The 15,387-nt window shown below is 38.4% G+C and overlaps 1 protein-coding gene across 1 annotated transcript in view; it reads right to left on the bottom strand.

Annotated features, from left to right (window-relative positions):
- Positions 1–6,036: 6,036 nt before the first annotated feature.
- The window catches only part of BCL2 (BCL2 apoptosis regulator), a 124,209-nt gene continuing 114,858 nt past the window's right edge, over positions 6,037–15,387 (bottom strand). The window contains exon 3 of the mRNA XM_084620962.1: positions 6,037–6,312. Within this exon, the coding sequence (XP_084477088.1) occupies positions 6,178–6,312 (135 nt within the window). The 3' untranslated portion in view covers positions 6,037–6,177. The remainder of the gene's footprint in view (positions 6,313–15,387) is intronic.

Raw genomic sequence — 15,387 nt, 5'->3', positions numbered from 1 at the left:
ACGATCACCTCTCCACACTTCAGATGTCATTCTAAAAAAGAGGCGCCTCCCTAACTCCCCTCCTACCCTTTTTAGGGCCAATTAAACTAAGCCCTTAAGATGTAAAATATCTCAATATTCATGGGCGCTGATGATAATGGCAGCAAACCTGTAAGAATAACAGAAACATAATCTTTCTTATTCTTAGTGTTGGTTAATCTTGCTATTATAATTTCTCAATGTCTTTGCTGAGCAACTTTTTACTCTAGTATAAATAATCAGTTAGTTACAGCAGACAACTAGATAAATGATAGAGCCAAAATGCAGTCATGGCCTAGGGTTTCCAAAATGTGAGGTGCATCTGCCTCCTATATTTCATAATGTGTTGGCCCATCAAACACTGGATGTTATAGCTTGATGTTTGGGGCCCTTGCAGGAAAATTCTGACAATCCAGACTCTCTAAAATATGACCTTGACCAAACGTCCTTCTCTTTTGACAAATTCTGTTCAGTTCTGGTTCTCGATATTGTGCCTATCACCAGGGTACCTTAGCTGCAGTGACTCAGGTTTGGGCTCCAGAAAAGAGAGAATTTGGGTAAAAAATGTAAAGTGTTTGAATGGAAGTTAAATGCCATTGTTTATGAGCTGCCAACACACTTTTTATCATACTTATGGAAAATTCTTATATTTCATTCTTTTTCTAGGAGCAAGTCTTGTCATGTTAATATGCCCAAAAGCAGGATTCTGCTGTTGACAACACTGGATCTTAGCTTGTATGGTCCCATTTTGACATGGCTGTTTTCTAGGTCTCCTCTGGAAGATTCCCAAGCTGCGTGGTACTTGATTTATCTACTTTGGAAGGATGAAACCTGAACTGACTTGCTTGCTGGGACCCAAGCCCATAATTCCAAAAGGTCTAGGTATGATAAAATTAAAGCTCAGATCACCAGGCCATACCCTTTGAATAATCTTATCTAGGGTCCAGTCCTGGAAGCACTTAGACCGCAATTCTGCAATAATCTCTGTCTAGGCAGACACCTGACTTAACAAGGTGCTTGGAGTGGGTGCAGGAGTCCACCTCAGTACTGTCAATCTCAGGTGTTTAAAAATCAGAAGTTGGATCCCCAAAAAGTCAGGACATTGGCTTGAAAAAATCACAAGATTTTTAAAAACACACATTTGAAGTTCTGTTTATTTGCCGTCTGGCTTTGAACCTTTCAGGCTTCTCTCTGCAACCATGAAGGCCAAAAATCCAATTCACATGACTCTGGTATCTAGGGCTTTAGGAAAAAAAACAAATGTTAAGAGATTTGCAATTAAAATCAGGTGAGTTGGCACTGCTTCCACAGAGCTCATTGCAGGATGATGGTTTTATATGCAGCACAGTGTGTCAACAGAACTATTAAGTAGTAAACTCTAAACTCTAGCATTTACAGGATCACATCGTAAGATGTTTGCCAATAGAGGGAAAAGTAAAATGTTACTAACCATTTAAATTTATAACAAGTAACTCACAGTGTACTTTATTATTTCTTCACAATATTAACTAGACAGACATAGAAAGTTTAATGGCAACATGTAACAGTTTCAACACAAAGAACAATGTAATCATGTTAAACAATAATAAACTGGCAAACTACTTTACCTTACATACATCATCCAAGATAATGCATAAACAATATCTGCTTATATACAATGATGCTGGTGATATTTAAAAAGTCAAATATTCAAAAGAAAAACAATGCTATTTAAATAATAAAAATATACATGATTTTTTGTGTGTGATGGGCATTCTTAATGCTCTATAACTTGGTTGTAAAGATTTCACTCCAGGATGAATCTGCATTAACTTTTAGCACAGGAGCACATTTTAAAACCAATTTAGATTAAATTGATTCCTTGTCTGTTATTGCTTAGTTTTGTTTTAAAGATATATAGGAATGCAAAATAAAACTGAATTTTTCTGGTTTCAGAGGATATTTACACAAAATCCAAAAAAAATTAACTTATCATACATGGTATTAGGAGTCATTAACAAATAATGTGAATGAATCCATATGCTATCTTGTTTAAAAAAAAAATTAGAAATCCAGGCTCTTTGCACATGCAACTTCATCACACATTTCATCAACATTTAAAAAGATGTTTTGATATGAAATTAGTGCAGCTGCATGGCCAACCGCATCACCATGCAGAACTCCCACTGAGGTGAATGGGAGGTTTGTGTATGCAAGGACAAGAAGTTTTGGGCCCATAACCTGCACCTTATATCATCCCATATTGACCTTCACATGCAAAAGTCTGTTTCTAAAGGAATTATTCCAGTCTCTAGCTGTGTGCTTTATTAAAGCATCCCATGATTTCACATATCACAACAGGAAACTCAGAAAATATATTAATTGTAATTATGGGTTGATGCACAAACATGTAGATGGTTATGATTGAAATCTACTACTTGGACCATTGTGGCCAAGCTTCTGCATCATACAAGACTGTGTGTACGAACCCCACTCTAATCGTCTTTCAGCCCTCACGATCCCACTTCTCTCTGTAGCTTCAATTACCACAACAGACATGTTGTTCCATTGTCAGAGCCAATGTCTGAACTACCAAGAACTATCCTCTGTTTCTCGTCTAATACTTAGTTTTAGGCTCCTTCCCCTTGTTTTAGAACTCTTATTTACTCTGTACATACAGCCCTTTGTTTTCAGTTTTTATTTTATTTAATTTTCCCTGGGAATTTATCAATGTTTATAAACACAACCGGAAAATCAGTGCAAAGAAACTATTAGTTTTTCTGGGTAAATATCGGGGTTTATTTTGGTGGATGGAAAGATGGGGTAAGGGGGAAAAGTATTCAGTAGATTAATACTTTTTGTAAAGTCCAGGAAATTTTCAGTAAAAATTGGTTAAAACTGAAAACAAAGGGGCTTATCGGTACATTGTGGAACTATAACAAATCTTAGATGATCTTATGAAGTTTTCCTTTGTTTAAAAAAACAAGACTTTTTCTTTATTATTTTATTGAAAAACAAAGCCCAAAAGAATTAAAGGACAAAAAAAAAATTGTGGTACAATAAAATCAAATATCTGATCTGGTTTGTAGATGATTGCTGCTAGAATTAACAAGGCTTTACTTAAATACTTTGGGGGGAATTTTTGTAACCTTTTGCTCTGTTTATCTTCACTGCCTAAAATTCTTTTTCTTTTCATCTAGATGAAAGGTGGCCAAATTTCTCAGATGCTTTTATCCTCAGTCATGGAGATATTTCAATGATATATCTCCTCTCAACACTTCTTAACACCTCTTCCCATGTTGTCCCTTAGTTCTCCACAGCCAAGTAACTTTAGAAGTGCAACTATTTAGATTCTTAGCTTCTTTTTATAGATTGCCACCAGGACTGATCGTGGTGAGAGAAGAAGTGATTTTTAACTGAAATGTAGTTTTGGAGCGTGACTGTAAGGCCTTGCATTTTGTAGGGAAAGTTCTGTTTCATACGGTAACAAAGAAAATGGAAGGGACAGGAATCATTGCGAAAGCAAGAGGGTTGAGGGGGAGATTTTTTAAACACGTTCAAGCTTTTATATACATTCAATGTTTCTAGTATGGTGATTAATAATAAATGCATCATCAACTATCCTTACAGCTAATGCAGCCACAATATTGTACAATTCTGCAGTCAGAATTGGAAAGCTCCATTATCTGTTTAATAAAATAACCATTAACAGTTGCCTTGACTTTGTTAACTTATTAACTAATAAGCTGGGAATCCCAGTGAATAGATACAACAGAACACAAATTGGCAGCATCTACATAATCATCTCTGTAATGTGACTACTTCATATTACTTCTAAAGCAGCTTTGAAAAATCTTGCTACTGGAGGACAGTCCAAAACAAACTCTCTCCAAATTATCTTGGTAGTATAGCAGCACAGGAATTTGTATATAGTTACTCTTTTTATATTTTTTGATCATGTAAACCGTCAATAAACAATTCAACATTGAAAAAGTTCAAGGTCAAATCATTCATTATCTCTAATGAGGGTTAATGGGCACAAACTGAAAATGAAGACTAGATTGTGAAATGTGGATTGAAACGTTAGTACAGTGCCAATTCTAGTTCATCTTTGTACCTGGCTTTCCATAAATTAAACCTACTAGGTGGAAAAACCAAGCCCACATTCAATTCCTAATACCTGGTTCCCTATTCTTTTTAAATATTTTTCGTAAGTGCCTTGCACAAATGCATACAGTTTTGACATTTCAGGTGTGTTTACTCAGCAGAGTTTACAAATGGATCACATTTGCTTTAGAAACATTAGTTCCATTAAATGTTTCTGTAACTTTAAACCCATTTCAAATTTAAAATCCAACGCTCGCTCCATCTTTGCCCATAGAAAATGTAGGTGCCACGGACTAAATAGCAATAAAAATGCTGAGATGCACAAATCTAAAAAAAGCAGCTTTGAAGAAATCCCATCAATTACAGCCTTAACAATGAACATATCACATTCCTAAATTACTGCAGCTATTTTGCATATAATGCCACAAAGTTAGATTATTGAAATCTCAAGGTTGACTCTGCAGTTTTTCATTGTATTGTTTTCACTCTGAAAGTACTTGTATGTTATTCCTGTCCTTTTATCCAGAGCTTTCTAACTTGTCCCTGGATGTACATTTAGCCATAAATTTCATATTTTGACAATTTCATTGTAAAAAAAAATAAAATAAAAACACTTGACTTATAGAGATTTTTAAGGTGGAATTCACAGAAGCCAAAAGCTTGTTAAAGCCCACTTTAAAGTTGTTGACATGTCTAAGATATGTGGTTCCAGGATTTATGCAGTTGTTATAAAGCTGTATATTAAGTATTCTGAATTAATCTTATTTAAACTGCATTTATTGTTCGAGAAGCCGACTCAGTCCGTCCTTTCCCCCTTCTTATTCTCCCCTGAAATGACAATAGGCACCTAAGGAATCTGGATGTCAGTGAGTCTCTGTCCAGCTTGAGGATTAGGACAATTTCTTCATCTTCTTTATTTCTGTAGAAAGTCTTAAGAAATTATTAGCATGAAATACTTTGGGTGTGGGTGTGAGATGGGGGAAAGAATACAGGTCATCTGACTTCTTTGTTATGAAAATGAATGTGATTTTGGTGCCCAGTTTGATAAACAAGTATAGTTCGAGCTAATCTGGAACTCAGATGAGGTCTGTTTCTTGCCAACTAAATTAAACCTTTTTCAACTTTCAGGGATTTAGAGGCCAAACTTAATTGGTTTCAAAACCCTAGAGGAGCTCAGCAAGTAAACAGGATCAGTTGCAGATATGAGCCCACTAAAATGGGACACAAGTCAGGACTCCAGCTGTGCTCTGTAGAGGCAGGCACTTAAAGTCTCATGGTTTGTGTGTGTGTAGCTGTAAAAGACATTTTACTGCTGAGGAAATCATTGAAACAGTCATTTCTTGCATGTTCAAAGGATTTCATTTCATGCGCTCATAAAGTGTATCTGAATTGACATATCGTTTTAAGGTATCAGACGATACTGTTATGATTATGATGTATTGACACAATTTGGTAGCTTAAAAATACTTTCATAAAATATATGCAATCGTATTTCAAATTGTTGTCCTTCCAGGAGACTCCTATAGATGGCTGTCCTTCGAGAAGTTGCTATTCTGACACCAAGTATGTACCATATTGAATTGTATACTAATGTCAGTACTTGCCAGCTGGAAATAATTCTAACTTCACTTCCTCTGACTTTTTTAGGATCCCATCTCCTTGGATCTGTGAGAAATTGTAAGTAAAATCAATTCAATTACACAGCCTGAAGCAGCCCAAGTAACTGCTCCCCCAAGAGAAAGCAGGTAGGTCTTTGTCAGTATATTTAATCCATCCAGCTGCATTAATTTTTTTTTTTTTTAAAAAGAAGCTCAAGGTATTTGGGACTCATTACAATTCATAACAATATTATGTGATACTCAGATATAAATTGTTAAATGTAAATATCTTTAATAAATAACTTTGTTTCCTGCAATGTAAAAAATAAATGATACCTTCCTTTGGCAGTAATAGCTGATTTATATTTAGCCAGGAACTTCTGCTCATAAAACTAATATCATTGTGCTACTAGAAAAAAACATATTATTTTATTGTCTCGTAAGACTTTTGTAATCCATGGTTAGATGGGTGACTTCACTTATGTCCCAGATAAGCGCCAAGGGTGATGCAAGCTCCCACCAGAGCTAGACTTAGGATAGTCTTCAAAGAGATCCAGGAGAAATCAAACAAAGGTCTCATGTTGCTGCCGTACAATTCCACAAAGGCATCCTGGGTTGGGAGGAAGGGAAATAGGAATGTGAGATTCCAGAGTAATATGATATGCAGACAGGAACAAAAGAAATTTATTCATTAAATTCATTAATAATGGTAATAATGATAATAATATAATAATGATAAACACAAATTATTCAGAGAAACTAAGAAAAGCACAAGAGTGAGCTCTTTCATACATGCAGGTAACTCCGGAATCATTTTAGCATACAAACTATGACTACAATTTTAAGTTCTTTAGGTCAGGAATCTTCTTTTTGTACAGCACCTAACACAATGGGCTCCTCGTGCTACTATAATGCAAATAATAATAAATAATAATAAAATAAATCTGAGCATCTTCAGCTCCTATTGATGTTACTGGTATCTGTGGGTGCTCAGAACTTCTGAAAATGAGGCTACTTTTGCGTAGTTTCCTAAATATGGATCTAGGAACCTAACTTTAGGCAGCCAGGTTTCTTTTCAATGAAAAAATGGCTTTTATTTTGTGACCATGCTGAGCTTTACATTTTCTTGTTTTATATGTGTAGTCTCTCACGTGCATAGAAAACTGTTTTACAGACAAGAAAACTAACCTTTTTAATGAAAGGTGTCAAAAACGTCTAGACGCTGGGGGAAAAGATGAAAACTTTCTGAAGTTGTGTGTGAATTATTAATGCAATAAGATTTATGCCATTAAAAGGATTAGTAATCATACTAATAATGCTTTGCACTTACATATTGTCTTTCTTCCAAGGAGCTCAGAGCTCCTTACAAATATTAAGTCTTCTACTATCCCTGAGGGTAGTTAAATGAAGAGAGAGGTGAAAGGACTTTCAAAATGTCTCAAATTAAATTGGTGGTAGAGTTTGGAATAGAGTTGTGGTTCCCAGTTTCCTGTTGTAATTCCTATGCTCTGCTACCAAGATACTGATAGATAGATATAGATATATCAGTGTGTGTGTGTGTGTGTATATATATATATATAAAAAAAAATATAATATAGCTAACTCCTACCATTGCTTTTATAGGTTTTAGTGGCAGGCTTTCAATTTGTTGTAGAAAATAAACATTCCTTTTTTTCAATTGCACGTTCTGTAAAATGTCTTCGGCCATCTATAATGTTACATTTTATACAAGGCGAATAGCCTCCTAAATTAACTCCTAAAATACACGAGTTCATTCATGAATTACAGCAACAGAGGGGGGAAAAGCCTGAATTACATGAAATAACAATAAACCTTTCAACCATGCTGTGTGTTTTTCATAAGATATGGACATATTATAGTACTTTACGCTGTCCTTTTGTCATCTGATATTACTAGCTATTGTAGGTCAGAATGGAAAGGTTAGTTTTTGCCACAAGAGGGCATGTACGTTTTTTACATTTTGCTATTCAAATCCTGTTCAATAGAAGTTCGGCTCTGAGGGAGATGTACTTAAATGGAGAAATTGTATCTACTTCCACAATTTCTCTTTATAATAAGTGATACTGGCCAAATCCGGCACCCCTTACTGAGGCAAAACTCCTGTTGATTTCAGTGGGTGTATTGCCTGAGTTAGGGGCTGTGCGGGCTGGCCAATAGAATGACTGTGTGCAGAAAATGCATCTCTTCATATCATTTTTTGACATTTTGTTCCTTTAGGCCAATATTTTCAAATTTGTGTTTCTGAAGGTAGGTACTTAAATTCATACATGGGCACCTAAATAAAAGTCTGATATTCAATTATGCTTCCATGGAAACTCTGAGAAAATCAGGTCACTTTTATTTGCATACCTAACTTCAGAAACACAAGGGGGTTTAATAATCAGAGGGGTAGCCACGTTAGTCCACGAAAGCTTATGCCCCAATACGTCTGTTAGTCTATAAGGTGCCACAGGACACTTTGCCAAGGTTAATAATGCCGTTCTTAATGTTTTGTTGTGTTAATGTTGGGTTGTAAAACACATTTGCTGTGCTGTTTTTCAAAAAACACCTTTTACTCCTCCTCCTTACGGCTATGAGACAAAAAAAGGATTGAGAAAATGCAAGTCATGTGAAAAATTTTTAATGTTAAACTTCAGTGACGCTCTTTCTACAGTCTTGATCCTACTTCCATTACACCAATGGGAGTAGAAACATGTCCTGTATCAACCCCGCCCCCCCACCCAGGTTTAGCGGATGCTCAGCCCAATTTATTACAAAAACGATTGTTAGGAATCCAGGAGAGAGAGCTCTTGGTGCCTGGCATGAAAGTAGATGAGAGGGATGCATTAACACAATGCAAAAGCCTTGACTTAGGGCTCAAGAAAAGGAATGTCAGCACAAAACGTTAAGCATGAAATAGTTTTTGTTATTGAGACTATTATAATAACAAGATGAACCCAACCTTATGGTTTCTGTACTATATATTACAAGTAGCTACTTTATGGGTGCCTTTTTATTGCGCTTTTGCCTTCTCAAACATCCTGATTAGGCTTATTTCCGAAGCCTGTTTGAACAGCCTGTCACTATTTGTTTAAGTTTCAAACCTGTTTTAAATAAACACATGCCCATTTTATGTATTAAAACAACAGAAGAGGGGGGCCTACCCCCTCTCCCTAGTGAAAACTGCTTTTAATGCCAAGAGAACTCTAAACTGTATACAGAATGTTCCATAAGTTAGGTCTCTTTCTATGTACATTAGTACTTGTAATTGGATTTTTGTAATCTAAATTTATCTGATTAAAATGAGTGCCTGTATTAAAAAAAAAAAAAAATACCCCCCCCCACACACGACTTGATACAAACTGCCTGAAGCGTTTGAAGTCCTCTGAGAAATACTCTCCCTAAGTGAAAATGCTTTGCACCCACACGGAGGCTCAGAGCCTGAATCCTGTGTACAGTTTGATGGGCCTCTGCAGAGCTGCCATGCTTACTGAAAAAGCTTGTAGATTTTGAGAGAATGGTAACTCTTGTAGTTTTTCGTTTTCTTTTGAACTTCACAGAAAGTTATGCCCCTCCTATAGAATTCTCTAGGACAGTTCAAAAACCCTACAGAAAGGATTTCCTTCTCTATGAAACTATAGGTTTTTGAAAGTAATTTCTGTAGAACCCTACTACACTCCTATTACAACAAAACCCTCCCTTTTCCTTTAATCTGTTTAAATTATGTTGAACTTTAAGGGAAGAGGGTGGTGAGGGAGGAATGGAATCCTCATGTACCTGCTGCATTCTCTTCTACAGTCCGAAAAGGACTGGCTGGTAGATCTATGGAGCTGAGTGTCATTACCAAACTGCCCAAGCTGCATGGAGGTCTTGGCCATGATGTTCTACATGGCCAGCCTGTGAGGGCACCCCATGACAGTTCTGCTCCATCACACCCACCCACAGGAGTTGGAGAGGGGATCTGCTCCCCCCAATAACCAGTCATCTCCAGTTAGCCACCCCGTCATTATTTAAGGGTAATATCACTGCAAATTCATAAAGGCTCAGTATCATTGCTACATAATCTACCTCTCTCTCGTACAGTTCAGGCTGGGGCCAGCTTTTTTAGGCTGTGTAGAACTCAATATTTCCCATATGCTGAGCCCAGTGATGCATTAACAATGTGAGTTTTCTTCATTGAAAATATAAAGGGAAAAACCAGCTTAAGTGCCACACGCTGCATTTATTAGTAAGGGGGTGGTGGGCAGAGCAAACATGAGGAAGTAAAGACTTCCTTTTTCTACCTGAATCAAACAGCTGGTGAGGAAGTGACTTTATTTCCCTTGTTATCATTGGTTGACAGGATATCCTCTTGAGCCACATTGTATTGAATGAAGTGCCTATGAGACTTCCATTTCACTGAACGGGAATTGCCTTGTAGCTATTTTATGCTGCCCTCTCTGTGACTCCAAAATAAACAAACAACCAACACTAAGTCTAGGCTTTTGAAGAAACTTTCATGACACAGCTTTACAGAGAATGACATAACTGCTGATGCAGAGAGTGAGTGGATGAATGACTCTTCACTTCTCCCTTGCCTTGATATATAAAGCTTAAATTTTCATAAATCTCTAGCTTTAGGAGAAGGATAGAGAATTGACTAAATCAGCCGTCTTATAAAATAAAACCTCATTAAAACGTCATCCTGCAAGTAACAAGAATGCTCCTGGAACATGAAAAAAACAGACAAATGTCTTGCTGTTTTTCCTGAAGAGTTCATTGGTATTTTATGTAAATACAGACTGAGTACATATGCAAATAAGAGCAGCTCAGATCTATAGTACGTTGTGCCTGGTTTTGGTGCTTCAAGGGCCTGACTTTTACAGAGGCCACTAGGTTTACGCTTGGAATGCTGAAATGTTAGCAGTCCAGCAGGCTGTGCTTTTCAAATCTTACTGCAAAGGAGCAGAATTGTACTGTAATAAAATCTGTGTTGAACACCACCAGGGAAGCATCCAGGAATGGGCTTGGTTCATTATGTTCATCATTGTGATGACAGGGTTTTTATACCCTACTTTGCACATCTGGGCAACCCACTGTGCAATACGTCAAAGCACTGCATTATTTTCCAGTCATCTATTTTCCAGCAGTGGAACTGGACTGGATTTGAGTCTTACCTTTCCCAAAAGGTTAACCTGAGGCCTAACACTTTTCAACCCAGTTAGACAAAGTATCTCTCACAATGGTGGCCTTGCTAAACTGTTCCTTATCGGTACTACCTGTTAGTGCAAATACCTGCCTTAACAACCCCACAATCTCAGGGGCAAATCATGCGGTTCTTATTCTGGCAACACTTCCATTTAAGAATAATGTGAATAAAGTCAATGGAAATATTGCCAGAATAAAGACTGCAAAATATGGCCCTCAGACTACAAGATCTATGAAACAGTTTTGATTTGTGCAGGCCAGCCCCTGTAAAGTGCTGAAAATACTTAAAGAGCTATATTAATAATTATAGTAAGTATTATAATAAGTATCGCATGAGTGGTGGTGTTCTCTCTTCTGGAGGCTGAGCTTATGAGAAAAGGGATATTTCACCCACTGTTCTGAGAGACCGGTAAATAAACCTTGGTTAGGGAGAGTGATTAATTCAGTTTGGTTAACCACATGATTGGTAAGGTAGTGGTAAGTCAACTTCCACAGAAATCTACACAGTGTTCAATCTCGGCTGCATGCTTGTTAAACCAAGTCAGTATGTGAAATGTTTAAGCAATGAATCTTAGTGTTTTCAGCTCACTAAGTTACGCATGGTTCTGCAATTCCCCCCAAAAACCCCAGACCCAGTGGAGGCTGCCTTGTTTTGCTTTCATTCCTGGAAAATGAGATACTTCTGGCACTGGGATACCAGCTGGAATATCATTGCAACAGCATTACCCAATCAGTGGTATCTGATGATGTGATACCTCTTCTTAGGGAGCAATATTTATTGGAAAATGAGCAGAGTGCGCGTGTGTGGGGGGGTCTGAGGGAAGGAGATCTGTATGACCAAGCATCTCAATTCCACAAAGAATAATTCAATTTTAGGCCCATCTTCCTGTTCTAGCCAAACTAGGTTATAAAATTAGTTTTGAGGCATTTAAATTGCATGTAGCATGATAGTCTAGGCGAATGTCAACATTTTTCTATTGTTCCAGCTGTGAGGAGGGAATAAACTTCATGTAACTGCTAACTGAAATTTCACATTACATAAATTAAGTAAAATATTATATTGGTACGAGTACATTTTTTACCATTAGAAGCTGGGTAAAATCTTGTTACGGGGTGAATCAAACTGATGTGTGACTGTGCCTTTCACTTATGATAGTTGTAAGAAACACTTAAAGGGGCCCAACTCAAAACAAGACCAAATAGAATCTGCCCAGAAACTAGCACCATGTGGGTGGAGGGGTTCTAGAGGGTAATGTGGCCAGCTGTGGGTGACAGCGGGCAGAACATATAGAAACTCAGAACAGATAAAGAACTGAGAGAGAGGCAAAAATGAATAAAGCCAAGTAGCCTGTGAGCACAGCGTGACCCTAGGAAAAGCTAGATAGAGATCTTTTGGGTTTATTGGCTTAAAGAGGCTTGGGCCTGTAAAATAAGAAACTGCTCCTTGTTGTTGTTGGTTCCTCCTGTGTTTGGCAAAGCAGGACTTTGATGCAATCTTGTTTTCTTTCAAGGAATATACAAAGAGAATACCAGACTCCATTGATTTCTACTTCCAACCTGAACATCCCTAGGACCCTGAAATGTCAGGCTGAAAAGGGCCATACCCTTCAAAGTGGAGAAGTTGGATGCATTATAGGTTATTACATTCTCACCTCTTTAAAAATCACTTTACAAATAGAAATAAAAGTGATAAAATGAGTGTGAAAAAGTCAGCCTGGGCCCACATTTCAAACTGGAGTATGTAAGGGTTCAAGCCTTCAAACACTTTACTACTGTGAGTAGTCCCATCACAGTTTACCGGGTTGAGGCCTGAACAAGGCAGGGGTGCTGGAACTAGGGGTGCTGCTGCACCCGCTAGCTTGAAGTAGTAAAAACAAACACCAAATACACGGTTTCCATCATCAGTACCCTCCACCCCCCATACTATACAAAAATTGTTCCAGCACCCCTGAAGTTAGGGTGCTTAATTCTGCACTTAAGCACTGAAATGCAGTTCTCATGTTAGATGCCTGACTCTCAATTTGGCACTAGACCACATAACTCAGGAGCCCACGTTTACAAACTGGGTTCCCCTTGAGTGCTGTAGTAATACACAAAAATATTAGCACATGTGCCATTACAATCCCTGTGTGTTCCAGCTGCCAGTACCTATTAAAAACTGCTGCAAAAGAGTTAATTCATGTAAGTGTGAGAAATGGGAACCGAAAGTAGCTGCTTGTTGCCTGTTCAAGTTGTCATCAACACACTGCATCCAAGGTGGAGGGCCTGGTGTTTTATTACAGCTGTTCAGTTACACTGGATCATGGGTTTGAACCTTGCTTGTTTTAATCAGCAGGTGCTTACTGAGGTTAAAAAATACACACACAAGGAAGATTAGTTTCCTAAAAGGAACTTGCTCAGAGTGATCTCAGCATTAGCCAAGGCAGCATGAAGAGGGCGAATGGAACTAGTCTGAGCAGGCTGCATCATCAGCTGAACACCACGAGGGTCCAGTCATGCATTCTCTCTAGCTTTTGCTTTTTAACACCTTAAGAAAATATGTGATCCTTCTCGTTTAAACTAGACATTAAGTTTTGATCCAAACACCTTTGGCTTGACTGACCTGCCCTCACCCTTGAGCAATAGCTACCCAGGACTGCATTTGAACTCATGGGGTTCTAGTCCAGCGCCTGTTGTATACTCTGTGTTGCTCCAGCGCCTGATGTTAAAAGTTCATGCAGTGCCACTGGCACCTTCTTCAGAAATGCCACAAATGCCTCACATGGCCTAAAGCAGACTCCTAAAAAAAAAAAAATCTTGTGATTGTCAAGTGACTTACAGAAAGAACTCACATTTGTAATGAAAGGGCTGCAACCAGAGTAAGAATGCTTGAGCCAAATAAACAGCCCAGGAGACTTTATTGGACAAGTACACCGCCTCCACCACCACCTTGGAAAAATGATATGAACTTGTGCATGTGTGTTCTTTGGCAACTACATGTTTACTTGGAAAGACTTGATATAAGAAAAAGGAGTAGCAGCAGGGCTTTGGTTTTTGGCAATTCCTCTCCCTTGCCCCCCCACAAGTCAATCTCTTCCTATAGCACACGTTAAGGCAGGAGATACAGGAAACAGAAGCAGTGCTGACATTACATTGGGGAAGCATGGTAGAGCAATGTAAGCTCTCGTGATGACTACTCAGCACGCAATAATGGGAAGAATGAAGGCATCGGTTTGCAAAGTCTCCTCTTCATTGCTGCAGATTTTATGCTATTCAGTGTAGTGGCCTCCAGGAGTCCTACTTCATGACTTTATCTTCCCCTCTTCCCAAGCAATAAGGGGAAATGAGATGGGGAGGTTTCCTCATCTGCAGCTGGTTGGAAGGTAGATTTTCTTTGTCCTAGTGCCTCCCCTCTGCTCCCAGCTCCTGTTCTTTTCATAATATAAATGACTCACACAACTGGAGGAGCCAGGAGATGAACAAAGGGAGACTCAGCTGGCTCACGCACCTGCACAGCAGTGTAAAGAAAAATCATGAGTCTCCTGTGAAATTAGGCCCATGGGGGGGTTGTCATTAAAACGGATTTAATGGGACAAATTAAAACTTCTTCCTGCCACAATGAACCAAACTCTGCTCGTATTCATAATGTCCTAAAGCATCCTCCAGATTCCATACAGCGTCACACACCCGCTCCGCCCTACTGACTTCATTGGGGTTGCATGAGAGCTAATATGATAGACTTTGGCAGATACAACTACATTCCTTTTGTTCACGCAATTAAGCCCTTGTTAAATCTTAGCAGGTAAGAGCTAGCATGGACAATATGAAAATCCAGGGCCAGGTCAGTGTGTAAGAATATGATTAATATACAGATTGCGAGACTGCATTTTGTTATTCAAATCAGCTCCTTCGAAGTTCATTTGCATAGATAGTTGTAATCCATTAACTACGACAGTTAGGCTTGTTCAAGTACCACAGCACAGAAAACAAAAAAACCCGAAGACTTAAAAACAAGAGGCACCAAAGTGAAAAATAGCTGAAACTCCCTCAAAAAAGACAATTCCTGCTGGGATGTTTGAGAGAGCAACACTTTTCTTATCATACATGTTTTTCTGTACAAAAATAGTCTGCTAGTGATAGAAGCAAAGGCAGAAGGTCCATGTTTTAAAAGGTATTCCTATACTGCAATTAAAAACCCGCCGGTGGCCTGTGCCAGCTGACTCAGGCTCAAGGGGCTTGGGCTAAGGGGCTGTTTAACTGCAGTGTCGCCATTCCGGCTGGAGCCCAGGCTCTAGGACAGCGTGAGGTGGGAGAGTCCCAGGAGCCCAAACATCTACACAGCAATTAAACAGCCTGTCAGCGTGAGCCTGAGTGACCTGGCATGGGCCAGCTGCAGGTTTTTAACTGCAGTGTTGATATACCTGTAGTCACAAAACTGAACTGATGTTAAAGGAGAATAAGAAAAAGAAATCTTTTATTTTCAAAATCAAACCATCATTCATTTTAACTAAATGTTAAG

This window comes from Lepidochelys olivacea (assembly GCF_965140295.1).
Source record: "Lepidochelys olivacea isolate rLepOli2 genome assembly, chromosome: 2".
Taxonomy (NCBI): Eukaryota; Metazoa; Chordata; order Testudines; family Cheloniidae; genus Lepidochelys; species Lepidochelys olivacea.
Note: the sequence above shows the minus strand (reverse complement) of the source record. Positions and strands in the feature narration are given on the sequence as shown.